This window comes from Capsicum annuum, chromosome 4 (genome assembly GCF_002878395.1).
Source record: "Capsicum annuum cultivar UCD-10X-F1 chromosome 4, UCD10Xv1.1, whole genome shotgun sequence".
Classification (NCBI taxonomy): domain Eukaryota; kingdom Viridiplantae; phylum Streptophyta; class Magnoliopsida; order Solanales; family Solanaceae; genus Capsicum; species Capsicum annuum.
The window spans coordinates 85,495,478-85,514,504 of NC_061114.1; the positions used below are offsets into that span (position 1 = coordinate 85,495,478).

Genomic DNA, 19,027 nt, shown 5'->3' on the forward strand with positions numbered 1-19,027 from the left:
TTTTTGCGTTCACGAAGCTCTGTCAATATGCCTACACGATCGTGACCCCTAGCCTCGCAGTCCCAAAATAGAGTTGACTGGGGTTCGACCAAGTTGCTCTTGGCAGTTGTGACCCCCTAGCTCGTGTTAGGGATACACTTCCCTAGTGCTTCGCATTCACGATCAATGCCATCATAGTCTTGAAAAAGGCACCAATATTAGAAAATTTACTATTTCAAATACAGCTCAATGGTGTTGAAACATCCTGAGCCCTTTGGGCCTATCTTGAGTAGCCAACAAGTCCAAAAAATAATGTACACCTATGTGAAGCTTCGAATCACTCATTTACACATAAGTATGCTGAAAAAGAGGTTGGGTTGTAACAATAAGTATATATTTGTCTTGGAGAAACATGTGGGTTAAAAGTAGGAGTAGCTTCTGCAGAAATGGATTGTGAAGCAAGATAAGTAGAATAAGGCATTTTATCGAATTGTGTGGGATGTGTATAAGAGAGAGTGATTTGGATCAGTTGGAACTTGAATTGGGTTATGTATCATAGTATGAGATGTAGGCTAGTAAGGAACCACAATCTGACTGTGATTATGGGAGTGATAAGGCATAAGTTAAGATGAGTTTAGGGGAGAGAAATATAGACTATTACCAAAATAGGAGAGGATAACTAGGGAGTAATGCTTGACACATGGAAAGGTGGTTGATAATGAATGAAGTCTTGAAAGTTACCTGACATGCCTAGCACGAAAAACTCGTCTACATTGTTTATCAAGGCAAAATAGCCATTGTGGTTTGTCGTACCATCCTCACCCTAGTCTTGGCTTTATCTTCCATGTCCTTACTCACCTTAGTGTAAGCCACAAGTTCGCCTTTAGCCTCCCGACATCTTTAAAGGACCTCTTTGGGACTGTCATATTCTTCTTTAAGTCAACACCATCTTTAAATCTTTCTTCTCTCCTTATACGACTCTACTAGTTTCCGTACAAGGTGGATAACTTTTATGGTATATCACTCAGGCATGAATCCGAACTAGTTCTCGAAAATAGACACACTCTTCTCACCCCATCTCCACTCCCTCTCCCACTCTTTCATAGTGTGGCTCAACATCTTGATACCCCTATAGTATCTGCAGATTTTTAATGGTTCTTGTTCAACATTGTACTCCACCTTCATTCTTCGAGCAACTTTGTTGTCCTAAAAATGACATTAGACAAACCAGTTAGCCACTCCAAGCCTACGTTGTTTGTGCTTTTCCAAAACTCCATTGGAATCTCGATTGGACAATTCGATCTTCCTTGGCTACTCTCATGAGAATAGGAGAAGAATAGTGAAAATCGGGCTAAGTGGGGTTTTTATGCCCTTCCCAAATATGCGGATGCCGCTCAAGCGGACACTAGGCAAGCTTGTCAACCTTTATGGACCCGCAATACTCGAATCACACTGTCTCTGAATGCTTCAACTTTCTTAGCACAATGTCCCTATTCCTCCCTTCATTTAAAAGTTTATAAGTTTATGAAAGTATGTTTGTCACCTCTGTCTAATAAGTGCCTCCTTGACAAATGCTCTGCCTTCCCCGTCTTTGATGTACTTCACTCAGTTTGGGTCTCGGGCCTTTCTCTCTCTCACCTTGGCTAGCCTGTAGAACTTCTTGTCTCTGCCTTTATTCCCCAACTCCTCATAAGCGTTCGAAAGTTGCCATTTTAGCCGTTGTAACCGCCTACTGATCACTCAGCTTCACAAATTTTGTAATAATATCTTTGGAGAGTATCTTTTCTCTAACAAACTGACAGTCAATCTCAATGTTCTTAGTCCTCAGATGAAATATTGGATTTGATGCGATATTGAGGGTCACTTGGTTATCATACACAATTCCATTTGATGAATTTCTCCAAATTTTAGTTTTTAAAGCAACTGTCTAATCCAAAGTAGGTCACAAGCTGTTGCTACTACCATCGCTTGATATTTTACTTTTGTACTAAATCGATCAACCATACTCTGTTGCTTATTCGGACACCAAATTACCTCCTCCTACCACACAATACCCAAACTGGATTAGGCAACCTTAATACCTAGAAAATACTTTAGTCTGTCTATATCTCTAGTTTGGAAATGCTGAAAGAGATGTTTTTGATACCATTTTGATCATTGCCGTTAATAATGGTATTGTCAACATAAACCATCAAATAAGTACACAATTTAGAGCAGAAGAGCCATGCCAAACTCCTGATTACTGTGCTAAACTTTCAAACTAGGATCGAGGAGACGGTTTTAGACCATAAAGTGATCAGGCAATCGACACACTAGGCTAGACTTCCCTTGAGCAACAAATCAGGTTGTTGTTCCATCATATAAACTTCCTCCTCAATATCACCAAGGAGAAAAGTATTCTTAAAAGGAGAAAAGTATTCTTAATAGGCCAACTCATAAAGAGGCCAATGACTGATATCCATGGATAGATAAAGACTGACAAAATGCTATTTTAACTATGGGAGAAAATGTCACGTATCAAGCTCACATCTGAGTATAACCTTTAAGGCAACCTTAAGCTGATCAGTTTGGTCTTCGAGCAAACTTTGACTACATAAACCCAACAGCAACCAACAATAGATTTACCTGGAGGAAGAGAAACAAGCTCCTAGGTGTAACTTGCATGCTTATGTAAAGCAGATATCTCGTCAATCATAGCATGTCACCATCTTGGATGAGATAGTACTTCACATGTGGACTTAGTAGGGGTGTTCATAGTTCGGTTTGGATTGGTTTTTGAATCAAACTATGGCCAAACCAATTCAGTTAGTTCTTAAATTTCTAAAGCCAAATCTAATAAAGTAAAAACCATTAGTTAGGTTCTTGTTGATTTGGTTCGATTCGATTTATAGTTGGCTAATGATAAATTGATAATAGTAAAAAAGTATAGACATGAAACAATTTTTTTTGACGAAGATAGACATGAGACAAATATTTTAAATGAACATTAAGAATTAATAAATTTCTCTCTATAATCAGACTATGCATCTGAATCTTCTGTTACTCCCTTCGTTTAAAAAAGAATGACCTATTTTTTTTAGTCTATTTCAAAAAGAATGACCCTTTCCTTTTTTTGGCAATACTTCAAATCCAACTTTCCACGTGGCATGTTTAAGACCACAAGATTAAATGACATTTTAATACATTTGACATAACTTTAATTTACGACTATAAGATTAGAAAATGTTTTATTTTCTTAAACTCCGTGCTAAGTCAAAACAGGTCATTGTTTTTGAAACTGAGGGGGTAGTTTTCAACACTATTTCGAAGCTTTAGCATGTTTAAGTTGCATAATTGTAGAGGTTCCTTCACCGAACATGTCTAAAATTCACAAAAACAATATACAACTTTAAATAGAATGGTCTAGCCCTTTTCAACAATCAAAGAAGCAAGTCACTGAAGAGTAGAAAAATTTCCTAGCAAAAACAATTTAAAACTGGAAATACACCGATCTCATATTGACAATTTGACTTAGAGTGTTGGGTTTGGTCATACTTTTTGAGAAATGAAATTTAAAATTGTTGAAGTACATGTAAAATAAGGAGACTAAAATTAATTTAATGATAAAAAGGAATAAAATATTTATAATTATTTGTGAAAAAATTAATATCATATATTCAAATAATTATTAAATTTATGTAAAGTCGGTTCAATTTGATTATTTTTACTATTTTTTTAATAAAACCAAAAACCAAATCAAATATTGTCTATGGGAAACAACCTTTCTAATTCTTCGGAGGTAGCAGTATGAACCACGTACATCTTACCCTCCCAAGACCCCACTTTGTGGGAATACACTGGGTTTGTTGTTGTTGTTGTAAACCAAAACAAACTAAATGTTGGTTCTTATAATCGATTTGGTTTGGGTTTTAAACAAACCGCAATACAAGACAAAGATGATACAAAGACGTTATTGGATGATGACAAACGATGATAACTTAAAATGGTATCGTGGGGGTTAGTATTACGAGTGGATCATATACGTTTTCGAAGTGCAATTGGTTGATTAGGAGGAGACAAGTTTGCAGTAGGTGCATGGTCTGGTGCATGACATGAGTCACTTGAGCCTGATGCTGGACGTGGACGACAATGATAAGTCAGGAGTGGTGGCATTGTGGATGGAGATGAATAAGTGACCGTAGATTCCTCAAAAGTCGGGGTCTATCAGAAACAATCTCTCTACTTCTTCGGAGGTAGCGGTATGGACTGCGTACATTTTACCCTCTCCAGACCTCACTTTGTGGGAATACACTGGGTTTTTTTTTTTTGTTGTTGTAGATTCCTCAAAAGTCAATATAGGTAAGACCTCATATGTTTTTGGATGATCATGGTCAAAAGATGAGAAGGTCGAGACTCAAAGAATGTGACATTAGCTGACATAAGGTACCAATAAAAAAGTAGGTGAGTAGCAATGGTACCCCTTTTTAAGTCGAGAATAACCAAGAAACACACATTTGAGAGCACGAGGTGCTAATTTATCTTTCTTAGCTTCTCTTGGTTAAGTTATGAACAAAATATGTGCTCCTAAAGACACAAGGGGAGGAGAGATAGAGATGACTAAGGAAGCATTATTAAATAAGGAATTTGATTCTAATAGAAGATGAGAGCATTCGATTAATTAAATAGAAAGATGTGAGAATTACATTGCCCCAAAAGCACACGAAACATGGGATTAAATGAGAAGAGTGTGAGCAGTCTTGATGAGATATCTACTCTACCTCTTTGCTGCGCCATTCTAATAAGGGATGTAAAGACGAGATTTTTGATGAATAATTCCATGGTGAGTCATAAATTGCTGAAGTGTGGAGGACATATATTTTAAGACATTATCACTATGAAATACAAACACCAAATTGGTTTTGTGTTTTAGCATAGAAACTCTTAAAACACAGAAAACAACTCAAAACAATCTCCCATTAAGAAAATCTAAGTACATCTTGAATAATCATGAGTGAAACTAACAAAATAACAAAATCCTAAGGTGAGTTGACTCTACTAGAACATTAAATATCTGAATGAACTGGGGAAAAATAGACTCTGCGTCACTCTCATCACTACGTGGCCAAAAGGTAGTGTGAGTGTGTTTTCCAGGTTGACCAGACTCACAATCTAGTGTGGACAAATTGGATAAATTAGGCACTATCCTTTATAGCTTGAACAAATTGGGATGTTTAGTCGTTTGTGAATTTAGATTGGATGATTTGTAGCTAGACATGCTATAAAGGAGTTAAGAGAGGTAAGGTAGTAGAAGCCTTATATTTCGTATCCTACACCAATTGTCTATCCCGTACGCTGGTCCTGCATCATAAAAGAATCATCAAGAAATCATATGGCACAATTTAGGGCTTGAACAAACGACCGGCGGATGCAAGATTAAAAGGACAACCTAGGACATAAAGAACAACATTTAGGGACATAAAAAATAGAATTTAGAGTGACTAAGAATATGGGATTAGCTTGTCCGACTCCTTGTGCTTTTGTTTGGATCCTATTGGATTAAGTAACAACGGAAAGAGTGCGAATAAAGAATATTTGATAAAAGTGATTTTATCTCCAGATATGATCTGAAGTGCCAAAATTCAGAGTGCAATGCAGTGGTGTTGGTTCTGATTCGACAAAGGTCGAATACCTGGTCGAAGGTCCAGTACAGTAGGTAGCAGGTGTGTTCGTTTTGGATCCCGAGCGATAACGATAAATAGGTGATGCACCATCCTTGCTGCTACGTATGTTTTCCTTGACTTGACAGATTCATTCAATTGAACCCATACTCAAAGGAGGACCACAAGCTCGGGGCTCGACAAAACAGAAAGTTTCAGCATGTTGAAAATGGGGTTAGCGTGAAAGAAAAAGCCCGACATTCATTTTTGAATGAATATTCATAGCTGAGTCTACTAAAAGAGGGAATAACCTCGTCGTGGTGATTAGAGGACACCTCTAATCATTCACCTCTAATGTGACATGTTCCCTCCCAGTTATATGATCAACGGGATCAGTCGGCTAGAGAGCGAGGCTATTCTTCTTACAGGGAGACAAAGTTGTCCCTTCTACTGATCGAACCCTCAGTTTAGGGGCCTTCGTCAACATGTGATGAAGCTCCAGTCTTCGGTGGGTCACCATTACTTGACTTAGAAAGGCGAACATTTGGGCGAGGGAAAGCGCAGTGCGCCTGGTGCAAATTACTTTCTTTTTTCATGATATACCAATCAGAATGGAGGGTCCTACCTACGTACATGATTGATAGAAACGCTACGTGGGGGGGCGGTTAACTTGATGCGGGAGAGGCATGAGTGCAGTTCAATCTTGTGGTGTATTCGTTTGTAGTGAGTAGGGCCTCTATCTAAGGGTGTTAGACTGCTCGACCGAGATTACTAGTTGAGATGTTTGCTTGCTTGATATTGAAGGTACTCATTATATTCTTCTTCAGATAAATACACTCGTTGATTACTTATAGTGTGTTTGTCTGTGCAACATGAGCATTTTTAGGTGGTCGACCATGCAAAGAATAACATACTTCATGAATGTTTTGAAGTGGATCACCAGGTGACGTGCCAATCTTTTGCATATGTGCATCACTCGTTTCCCTTTTGACACGTATGATCATCTTAGATACAAGAAGTTTCCGTGGAGTTGTTCCTATAATGCTTAAAAAACTGCATCGTACTTCACCTTGAATAATCCCTGTTCCTATAATGCTTGAAAAACTGAATCATACTTCACCTTGAATAATCCCTTGTTTCCTTGAAACACGTATCATATGAAATCGTGTGAGCAACCATATATCAAAGTCAACAACACTTGTCATCGTCTATTATTGAATTTTTTTCTTCCATTATGATCTAATATATCCTCCATTACTCCCCTCGCAAAGGTTTAGCTTACATTAGGTCAATTTGTAGTCTGTGGATTTAGATGCAAGTTAGAACAAAGTAGCTAGTCAAAGAAGACTGCCTTCGGATTCTTAGCCATGTGCAAAGAGCCTAATTAAACCTTTCGATGTCGATTAGAATGCAATCTAATTAAAAGAAAACCATTCCAACTTCAAAACGATCACCCATCTAATGTAAGAAGGGGTAGAACAATGATTTTTTTCAACTTAATCATGAGCTCAGAATCCTTAACTGCAAGTTTCCAGTTTGGTTTCTAAAGAAATGCTAAGCAAGAGACTGTTTGGATTAGCTGAAAAAGTGGCTTCTAAGCATAAGTGATTAAATGCATTGTTTTAAGGCTGAAACTTATCTTATAAATAAGCAGTTGCATATTTGAATAGGAGTACTCTGAGTTTTTTCGATAACCGTGGTGTCCGGGCCAGCTTGCGTGTACCTCGACTACTTTTATGAGATACCTGCCACCTCCCACCAACAAGAGGTACCAGATAAAAGTACAGTACTGAAACTGAAAATAAGTTATTGACTTGTTTGGTAAAAAAATACCGTTAAGCAATTTTTTGTTAAAATGATTAAAATATCCTTAACACTAAAAATTTGATTATTACAAGACTTTTAATGGTAAATTGATTCATTAAAAATAATTTATATTTAATCTACTTTCAATTTTGATTGATTACCAAAGATAACTTTTATAAATCTATATCACTTTTAACTTTTAAATGTAAGACAAAGAAAAAATATTTATATACAACGTAAATTTCCACTTGTTAAAAGAATTAATGGAAATAAAATGCACTACATCTTTTACTAAATTAAAATTTTGCCTGACATTTAAACTCATGTCAATGGCCAGCAAAAAAAAGTTCGTCATCTGTTGGTAATTCAATTTATCAATAGGACTTCACTTTTAGACCTAAAAATAAACTTTATTCAATTGTGTTATGTATTGAAGATTGATAAAACGAAAGAGGGACAAATATACCCCAAACTATGATAAATGATACGTATGTATCCTACGTCATGCTTTGCGTACACATATGCTCCTACCATTAATGAAATGGTGTGTATATGCCCTTCTTACTAACGGAGGGATACATGTCGCAATCATACGCATTTATCAATTTTTAATTTATTTTATTCTAAATAATTAACCCAAATCCACTACCCGTCCCATTAAACCCAGTACCGGACCCAGTCTCAATTAAAACCCAAGAGATCGTCTTTATTACTCAAAACACAGTCGCATCATCATTAATGGTGGTTTCTTCTACTAACAAATTTGCTTCTCCACTTTCTGCAAGACCCATTCTTCCTCATCTAAGAACCTATGGAAATGCCACTTCTACACCTAGAAGGCGCTTCAACGACAACCCTTTTCCGCGGCCTTCCGTTCTTGCAATCCACAGTGGAATCAACCCCGTTACTCCTGCTAATAGCTCTGCTGGTAATTTTAAATTTTTCCCTTCCTTCACTCCTGTTTCTTGAAATGTTTCAAGATTTCATGATTTACTTTGTTGTTTTCTTGGTTTGTTGTGTTTTTTGGCGGATTCGGCGAGAAGGTTGTCTAATTCAGGGAGAGAAGGGTTGGGTTCTTCGTCTTCTTTGTCATGGGGTTCTGATAAGGAGAATGAATCGAAAGCAGAGAAACTGAAATCACAAAATTGTTTCAAGCTAATTTCGTTAGTTTTTTTTGAGAGTGATAGAGACGTGTTTGTGTTGTGTTAGAGACGTTTGGGACCGGGTCGGGTACTAGGTTTATTGAGTCAGATAGTTGGTTTGGATTAATTATTTGGGATTAAAAAAATTTAAAAATGGGTAAATGCGTACGATTGCAACACGCGTCCCTCCATTAGTGAGAACGGCATATACATATTATTTTATTAACGGTAGGGGCATATGTGTACCCAAAGTATGATGGAGGGCACATACGTATCATTTATCATAGTTCGAGGTATATTTGTCCCTTTTCCGTAGATAAAAAGACGACACTAAAAAAATGGTGGATAGAGATGGAGAAAAAGAATGAAGAGATGAGAGGTGAAGAAACGGCTGTAGGAGAAAGAAGAAAGGAAAGAAAAAGAATGCAAGGTCTAGAGTTATTGTATTAGAGGGTAATGTAGGAAGTAGAAAAGTTTTAAGGGACACAAACATAAAATTATTGGTCAACTCAAAATAGCTAAAAATCAATAAGTTGGGGTTGCCCACTTATAGCTTTTAGCTTATTTTAAACAATTTTTAACTTATTTTAAGAACTTTAATATTGCCAAACACTAAAAAAAGTTAAAACGAGCGTAAAATTTATTTTTGCCAACTTAAGGGTGTGTTTGGTATGAAGGAAAATGTTTTCCTAGAAAATGTTTTCTTGGAAAATAAGTTGATTTCTTGTTTTCCTATGTTTGGTTGGTGAATGGAAAATATGTTTCGAAAATTTTTTTTTAGTGTTTGGTTGGTGAATGAAAAAATATTTTTCAAAAAATACATTTTAGTATTTAGCTAAAGTGTAAAATATATTTTAAAAAAATAATTTTTGATCTCAAAAAAATATTTTTTTAGTGGGTGTTCGATATGAAGGAGGAAAAATATTTTCTAGAAAATAAGTTGTTTGTTACTTATATTCGTGTGTTCGTTATGCAAATTGGATAAGTATATGTTTTTTAAAAATATTTTTATATATTTTACAGAAACAATGAGAACGATTATGATAAAAAGGGTGGGATAAGAAAAAAGTTTTGAATTTCTTTTAAGAAACAAATTAAAAACATTACTTTTTTTTTTGAAGAGGGGGTTGGTAGGTGGGGGTGAGGTTGTCAAAATAGGTAGTAAGGGCAGTTAAGAAAATAATTTGATTTTTTAGAAAACAATTTTTTTTAGGGGCGGGGGCTAGTAGGGGGGGGGGGGGGGGGGGTAGGGGGGGGGAAAAAAAAAAAAATTTAAAATATTTTTTTTGAATGGGGTTGGTGGTCGGGGTAAGGGAGTGAGGGTGGGGTAAGAAAAAAATTAAAAATTTTAAAAAAATAAATTAAATTTTTTTTTTTGGGGGGGGGGGGGGGAGTTGGTAGGGTAGTCGGGTAGGGGAGGTAAGAAAAGTTTGAATTTTTTAAAAGAGATAAAAAAAAAAATTTGGAAAGGAGAAGGAAGTAGGGTTTTGGGTAGGGGTGAGGTTAGAAAAAAATTTAAAATATTTTTTTTAATAGGGGTGGTAAAGGGGGGGGGGGGGTTGAGGGTTGGAGTAGGGATGGGGGATTTTAAGAGTTGTGTGAATATTTCAACTTAAGAGTAAGGTTGAAAGAGAGTTTTGAAAAATGTTTTCCTTACTTTTGGAAGGGAAGTCATTTTCCTTAGTTTTGAGGAAAATAAGTTGATTTGGAAAATATTTTCCAAAATCTATAAGCCAACCAAACATGAGAAAATTGGAAAACATTTTCTAGAAAATATTTTCCTTCATACCAAACACACCCTAAGCCAATTCAAACACCCTCTAAGTTATGCTAAGATGATTGCAACTTTATTTTTCCTGAAATTTGTACTCTAGTGTTTCTAAACGATGTGCAGTATTTATTGCTCTTACTATTTTCATGCTAATTTTTATTGTTGAATTGAAAGTTACAATGTGCGGCGGAATATACTTTCTAAATTTTTGGTGTACAGAGAACGGGAGACCAACTCTTAATTTAGAACGACGTCTGGATCATGATGGCCATCCTCTTGCCATAACGGCGGCAGATGCAGTCACTGGGAGTGGAGTTTCCCCTTGGAATTGGAGAGAGACACCTGGAACCGGTTAGTCTGTGTTACATTTCAGTGTGGAAACATCCCTGTGGTTTTGCTTTAGAAAAAATATCCGCAAGAAGGAAAACAAATGGAATTTGAAGAATTTTCACAATTGATTAGAGCTGAAATAAACTAATTTTGCATATTTTTCTTTGTCGGGTCATTCAGACTAGTGCTTCCTGCCTTGCCTCTTCAATTTCAGAAGTGAGGACTATTCTAAGAACATCCTCCTAAATACCCTTATGCTGTCTATATTCCATTATTATCTGGATTTCGTTCGGATGGTGATCTTTGCTTTCTGCTTAGATGCATTGTGGCTTTTGTCTATTAATTTTTATTGTTACAAAGAGTACCTTTTGAGGTTTCTGACAAAAATTGCTTCTAGAATTGCAGTATCAACTCGCTTAGATTTCTGGTTTCTTCCAACTGTTCTCTGCATTTGTAGGTGAGCCGAGTCAGTCATATGAGGGTCGAGTTATCTCAGTCAAATGGGGAGATTACACGAAAAGAATTGGTATTGACGGCACTGCAGATGCCATCACAGAAGCTATTAAATCTGCTTTTCGGTTAAGGACAAAGCGTGCATTTTGGTTGGAGGATGAAGATAATATTGTCAGAACACTCGACAGGGATATGCCACTGGGAAACTACACCTTGCATGTCGATGAAGGTAATGTCATGCAATAATAAAATTATAACTAGTATTGTGACGAAGTTTCGGTGGATGTATTGATATCCGCAACAAACTAGAAAGTACTCGGGGATGGTAAAGTGGCAAGGAACCTTTCCCTAAGCCTGCCCTTTCCCATCTCTATTCCCAGTTGGTTCAGCAATTTGACATTATCAGATTCTTATATCGATCCACTATTTGTCCCATCCCTTTCTCCTGTCCGGAAAAGACAAACCCATCTGCAATCAGCCGAATTGCATGATGACAATCGGTATACACTGAAGAAAGAAATTGTGATAAGAAATTAAGATCAAGATACGGAGAAAGAGATAACAAGAACCTAAAAGGAAGACATGGATAGTTCTAACAATTTAAGTTTTTTCAAAAAAAGAGGATAATTCTAACAATTAGAATAGCTTTCAATCATAGTGTTAATTCGAGGGAGAGGAGAAAGAACTCATACAAGGCATCTTTACGTAGATTATTTCAAGGAAGATTTCTAAAGATACACATAGGAAAATTCCTAAACACCAATATATCCTAAGTTTTGCTATTTATAGCAACACTAAACTAATTACGTAAAATTGCCAAATGGGCCTTAGGTCTGTAATGCAAATCTGGTGGTCTAGGGGCTCGCGATCGCTCTCCTGAGCTGAATATCCCTCTCGGCAAAGGCGCTCCATGGTCCACATCACGGTCTTTGGCTGGATGAGACTACTGGAAATGCATCCTTTGTACCGCAATAGCGTTTCTTGCTGTCTGCCGCAATTGTGCTCATGTCTCTGCTGTTGCAGACCTTCGCCTCTAGCTGCTCCTCCGGGCTTCGAGATCACATCTAGGCTCGCGATCATGGTTCTAATCTGGAATGCCCAGAAATCTGAACTTGTGACTGAAATCCTACTTGATACTTGACCTCTTGAAGCACTCCATGGACTTGACATTGACTTGTACCAGATCCATATTGCAAGGCGGGAGGTAGATGTGATCAGAGGGCTCCCGTCGTACGTCTTATAATGTCTCCTAAAATTATGCCAAAATGGAAAAGAAACAAAAGGGATAAGGGGCTTGTAATCAAAACATTTATTGATATTAAACCAGGTTGGCGTATTGTTAGGTATTACAGGCTTACAGCCTTCCAATACTAGCAATACCTTAAGCCCCAAAATCAATAATTAATACGAGTCTGTATTTCCTGTTAATACAAAATGTACACACAGGAAAAAAGAGTATTCTACAACAACAACAAACCCAGTGTATTCCCACATAGTGGGGTCTGGAGAGGGTAAGATGTACGCAGTCCATACCACTACCTTCGGAGAAGTAGAAAGGCTGTTTCCAATAGACCCCCGACTCAAGACAAGGAATAATAATCAGATCTGTAATAAAGCATGTACTAGGCTGACATGACATAAATACGACGTCCACAAGGAATAGTACACAAAGACTAGTAAACAAGTCCGTAATAAAGCATGAAGCAAGGTAGCATAAAAAGAAAAGTATACCCACCAAGTAATACCCTACCTTGACGACCCAAACTGGCACTAGCCTTCTATCCTAATTCGCGTCCTCCAGATCTTCCTATCTAGGTCATGTCCTTCGTAAGCAGTAACTGTTCCATGTTCCGCCTAATTACCTCTCTCCAGTATTTCTTCGGCCTACCCCTACTCCGCCTAAAACCATCCAAAGCCAGCCTCTCACACCTACGAACCAGGGCATCCATGCCCCTCCTCATCACGTGTCCGAACCATATCAGTCGGACTTCCTGTATCTTGTCCTCCACCGAAGCCACTCCAACCTTCTTTCGAATTAACTTATTCCGAACTCTATCACTCTAGTAAGCCCACACATCCAATGTAACATCCCTATTTCTGCCACCTTTAATTTTTGAACGTGGGTGTTCTTGACTGGTCAACACTCTGCTCCATACAACATGGCCGGACGGAATGCCACCCTCCCCGTAGAATTTAACTTTAAGTTTAAGCGGCACCTTCTTATCACACAATACCCCCGAGGTGAGCTTCTACTTCATCCATCCCGCCCCAATATGGTGGGAGACATCCTCGTCAATCTCACCATTCCCCTGAATCATGGATCCGAGATACTTGAAACTATCCCTCTTACACACCACCTGGAGTCCAACCTTACTACCACCTCGTTCTCCTGGCTCGAGTCATTAAACTTGCACTCCAAATATTCTGTCTTACTCTTACTCAACCTGAACCCTTTAGACTCAAGGGTCTGTCTCCACACCTCTAATTTATCATTCACACCCCTTGTGTCTCATCAATCAAAACTATATCATCTGCGAAAAGTATACACCAAGGCACCTCTGCTTGAATACGTCGCGTCAACATGTCCATCACCACAGCAAACAAAAACGGACTAAGAGTAGATCATTGATGCAACCCTGTCAAGACAAGGAAATGCTCTGAATCTCCTCCCGCCGTCCTCACCTGGGTCTTAGCTCCATCATACATGTCCTTGATTGCTCTAGTATACGCCACTGGCACCCCACTCACCTCCAAGCATCTCCAAAGAACCTCCATAGGGACTTTGTCGTACGCCTTCTTCAAGTCGATAAACACCATGTGCAGATCCTTCTTCCTTTTCCTATACTGTTCCACCAGTCTCCGCACCAGGTGAATAGCCTCCATCGTCGAGCGCTCGAGCATAAATCCAAGCTGGTTCTTCGAAATAGACACTATCCTCCTCAACCTCAACTCAGCCACTCTCCCCCAAGTCTTCATAGTGTGATTTTATGACTTAATACCCCTATAGTTGTTGCAACTCTGAATGTCACCTTTGTTCTTATAAAGAGGGATCATAGTACTCTATCTCCAAGCCTCGGGCATTTTCGCCGTCTTGAAAATGTGGTTAAACAATTCAGTCAACCACCGTAGACCAGCCTTGCCTGAAAGCTTCCAAAAATCCACAGGAATCTCATCAATTGCCTTACCCCTTCGCATCCTGAGAACAGAGGCGGAGCCAGGATTTCAACGAAGGAGGTTTCATATTCAAAGAAAACTTAGGATTTCAATTAAGGGTATAAGGGGGTTCCATATTCAAAGAAAACTTAGTCGAAGGGGGTTCAACACCTATTATAACCACATAAAAAATAATTTTACTATGTATAAATAGTATATTTTTCCATCGAAGGGGTTTCGGTCGAACCCCCGAACAGAAGGTTGAATGAACTTCTATGAAAGAGTTTCACGGGAATTGTCTTGATCGTCGGATATCATTGAGAAAGAAATAGGAAGAAGTGTTATCGAACGATTTCCTGCAATTCTTCCCAGTATGGAATGAGTAAAGAATCAAGCTACAAGTCTCGATCTATACGAAAGGCACTGGTTTTTTTTCTTTCTTTCGGTTTCATTTTGTTCGCTCCGCCCTTGCCTGGGAACAACCTCTCTGGCCTCCACCTTAAAACGTCTACAATAACTAAAATCACGACACTCCTCTGAGTGCTCCAGCTCCCCTAACTCCATAACTCTATCCCCTTCATCGTTCAAGAGCCTATGAAAATACGACTGCCATATTTTCATAATGTGACCATCCTCCACCAACACTCTACCATCCTCCCCCATAATGCACTTCACTTGATCGAGGTCACGACCCTTTCTCTCCGTAGCCTTAGCAAGCCTAAACAACCTCTTTTCTCCTCCTTTCTCCTCTAGCCTTGCATACAAGCTCTCAAACGCTGCCGTCTTAGCCGCTGTAACAGCTAACTTAGCCTCCTTCCTAGCTAACTTGTACTCCTCCCTATTAACCCGCTTTTCCTCTTCATCCTTACTCTTAACCAACTTAGTATACGCCCTTTTCTTTGTCTCCACTTTCTTCTTGACTTCTTCATTCCACCACCAATCCCCCCGACGATGACCGGCCCGGCCTCTAGAAACCCCCAACACCTCCCTAGCAGTCTCCTTGATGCACCTGGCCACCTTATCCCACATACCATCTACGTCTCCCCTACACTCCCACCCCCCATACCCGCCACCTTCTCCCCTATCTCTTGCGCATTCACCGGCGTCAAGCCGCCCCACTTAATTCTAGGTCGACCCTCCTGACCTCTTCTCTTTTTATCCTTCTTCATACCCAAGTCCATCACCAAGAGCCTATGCTGGGTCGAAAGATTATCACTCGGAATGACCTTACAGTCCTTACACAACACCCTATCCCCTTTCCTAAGTAGCAAAAAGTCAATTTGGATCTTGGCTATCGCGCTTCAGAAGGTGATCAGGTGATCGTCTTTCTTCGGAAAGCTTGAATTCACCACCACCAGCCAAAACGACCTCGCAAAATCCAACAGAGCGACTCCCTCTTCATTTCTATCCCCAAAACCAAAACCACCATGCACATCGTTAAAGCCTCCCGGTAACGCCCCGATGTGCCCATTGAAATCCCTTGCTACCACAATCTTCTCCGAGCTAGGCACGCCTCTCACAACCTCATCCAAAGCCTCCCAAAACCGCATCTTCTCTTCCCCATCCAAGCCCACCTGCGGAGCATAAACACTACACAGGTTCAAGGTACACCTCCCAATGACTAACTTAATAGTCATCAACCTATCGCTGATCCTCTTAACCTCCACTACTTGCCCTCTAAGCTCTTCATTGACTAAGATACCAACTCTATTTCTACGCCTATCGCTTCCAGAGTACCAAAGCTTGTAACCACCCACATCTCTAGCCTTAGACCCTACCCACTTAATCTCCTGGATACACGCAATATTAATCCTCCTCTTTCTAAGAATCTTCACAAGCTCTATGGACTTACCCTGGAGAGTCCCTATATTCCAAGACCCAACCCTCAGCCTGTCAACTCTAGCAACACGTCTTCCTCTACCGCCCCTAACTGTCAACTCTAGCAACACGTCTTCCTCTACCGCCCCTAACGCCAGACCTTGCCCCTACTCCCACACTAGCCTTTCCCTCCTCCCCCCCCCCCAAAACAGCCCCCCGCCCCAACCCCCTCAGACATGACCCTATCCTACCATCAACTCCCACAACCACTACTCCAAGAAAAAACAACGAAAGAAAGAAAGAAAAAAACAACAACGAAAGTAACAAAGCAACAACAGAAAATACAAGGTACGTGTAAAGTAGATGGAATAATCTAAAAAAAAGTCAATCCCACAAATTAAAAACAAGTCAAGAGATGGAATAATCAAGAAAAAGTAGATGGAAAAGGTTAGAAGTCACCGGATTAGCTCACTGATGCAGAAAATTTTGCCGGATCTTTGCCGGAGTGGCGCCGGAATCAGATCCGGTAATCTGTGCACGCCGGAATCCTAAACCAGTCAAGCCGGCGGCGACCTTATCCCGTCCCGCCGGCGATAGTAGTAGAAAATGCAAGAAGAGTGGAGAGAGAGAGAACCAACCGGGGAAGAAAGGGGATGTGCGCACTTACCTGCTGCCGACGTTCCTGTGCCGGCGCCGGAGTACCAACGTCACGTCAACGGCGACGCTATAGACGTTAGTACAGTCGAGAACTGTCACTTCTTCAGACCAGCTGTCTGCCCATAGTTCTTAAATGAAAGCTAAAATGTAGCAAAAGGTGGTTAAGTGTCCGCTCCATGTTTTCTGCCAATATTGCATCTTCCCCTTAAATTGTCTGATGTCAAATTGCATCCTGCAATGCGCACCATGTCAAAGACACCACCTTTGTTGCAGCTTTGCAACTCCATATTAATTTGCAGGACGGTTCACATCACCCTTGTGAATAGAAAATTAAGGCAAATTGATCATAAAGCATTGGCCATATATGGGCACTATTGATAGTGATTTCACTGAAGTTGAATCTTTCGAATCTTTCGCAGAAGAAAGATTTGTCTAGCTTGCTATTATGGATTCGGTTCTGTTATTGTTCCCCCCTCAATTCCCTTCAGAAGAAGAAATGGAGAAACTAACCTGATTCCATCTTGCAGGCCTGACAATAAAGATATGCATGTATGATGAAGCAGATCACTTGCCTGTTCATACAGAGGATAAAACCTTTTACTCTGAGGATGATTTTCAGAACTTCTTATCACGCAGAGGCTGGACATGTTTAAGAGAGTATAATGGCTATCGGAATGTTGATAGTATGGATGAGCTTTGCCCGGGTGCCGTCTATCGTGGTGCCAACTAAGGAGGACCAGTAGGGCCTTCTCCATCATTGTGACCTTCTGCTCAGAAAGCTCATTTGAGTAGTCTAAACTGTATAGATGGTTCCAGCTATACGTGACAGTAGCAAATGTGCGCCAAAGTAGGGAAGGACATCGTTGTACAAATTAGTTGCATCTTAGCTTTTGATTGCGTGTAAATCTTTTCATATTTGATGTACTTCCAGATCCTGAAACCAAACCTCTCCCGTGGTTATAGCTTTCCTAGTAGTTCCCTTTAATTCATATATCAGTACATACTATCTTGGGTTGGGTGATTGATTATAGGTGACAAAAAAGTTTTAAAACGAAGTGTAGGTGACACAAGTCTTAAGAATTGAGGTGACAATTATTAATGATGGGTTAAGAAAGTTTGAGAATTGCACACAAGATTTTTGTTTTACACTTTGACCCAATATAAATCCTTATATAACTAAAAATGGAGAAAAAAATGCGTGATTCGTTGTTGCTCTTGTTTCCTCTCTTTTTGCTTTTATTGTTTTTTTTCTCTCTTCGCTTTTATTGTTCATTGTTGCTGTCACATTTTTCCTTTTTCATTATCTTCATCTCTTCTTGTTTATCTTTCTTCTTCTTCATTTGTCGTACCATAGTTGTTATTGCTACTACTGCTATTGAATTAAATTTTTTAGGTCAAATTTTATTTGTATACCACTGACCATTACTTCATAGGTGATTTTATAAGTAAAATTATGATTTTTTAGTTGAGCTTCTCATTTGGGTATATTTGTTATTGCTGTTTTTCAACAACAGATAGAACCTGAAGCTGAATCCAACAGATGAGTCATCGGTTGCAAAGGTGTCATTTGTTGCAATAGATGATTCACTTGTTGCAACAGAACCTGAAGCTGAATCCAATAGATGAGTCATCTGTTGCAACAAATGATTTATCTGTTGGATTCATGTTACAACACTATAGAATCTGAAGTTGAATCTAATAGATGCGTCATTTGCTGCAATAGATGACTTACCTGTTGAGATTCATGTTACAATGGACAAAACCTGAATTTGATTCCAACAGATGAGTCATCTATTGCAATAAATAGCTAATCTGTTGCAATATATGACTCATCTGTTGGAATCAAATTCAGGGTTTTTCCATTGTAACATGAATTCGAACAGATGACTTATCTGTTGCAATAGATGAGTTATTTGTTGGAAATCATGTTACAGTACTGGGACAAAACCTGAAGCTTAATCCAATAGATCACTCATCTATTGCAACACTGATAATGATAATGCATTGTATATTATTTTTTTTTATTGTATATACTACACTATCATTATTAATTTTACTATAATATTATTATTAATTATTTTAACAAATGTCTTTAGGTACCATTAGTGGAGGGATCAATAACAATAGCGGCTGATTGTCATGGTGAATGGATTGAGAAAAATAATCGATATATTTGGTATTGGAAGGATGACGAAATGTTAGAGACGCTAGCGATGACAGTCCAAAGAGACATTTCGTATGACGATTTTGTGAACTTAATCATCAACTATTGTGGACTAAAT

General features: G+C 38.9%; 1 protein-coding gene across 2 annotated transcripts in view; it reads left to right on the plus strand.

The window, feature by feature from the left end:
• The window catches only part of LOC107867868 (trihelix transcription factor GT-1), a 31,907-nt gene extending 14,156 nt beyond the window's left edge, over positions 1-17,751 (plus strand). Inside the window, exons 3-5 of one of the 2 annotated variants that reach the window (XM_016714327.2) lie at positions 10,554-10,685; positions 11,122-11,346; positions 17,273-17,751. In XM_016714327.2, coding sequence (XP_016569813.1) covers positions 10,554-10,685; positions 11,122-11,346; positions 17,273-17,475 — 560 coding nt within the window. In that variant the 3' untranslated portion in view covers positions 17,476-17,751. The remainder of the gene's footprint in view (positions 1-10,553; positions 10,686-11,121; positions 11,347-17,272) is intronic. The other variant, XM_016714329.2, reaches the window with a different exon arrangement.
• The last annotated feature ends 1,276 nt before the right edge of the window (positions 17,752-19,027 follow it).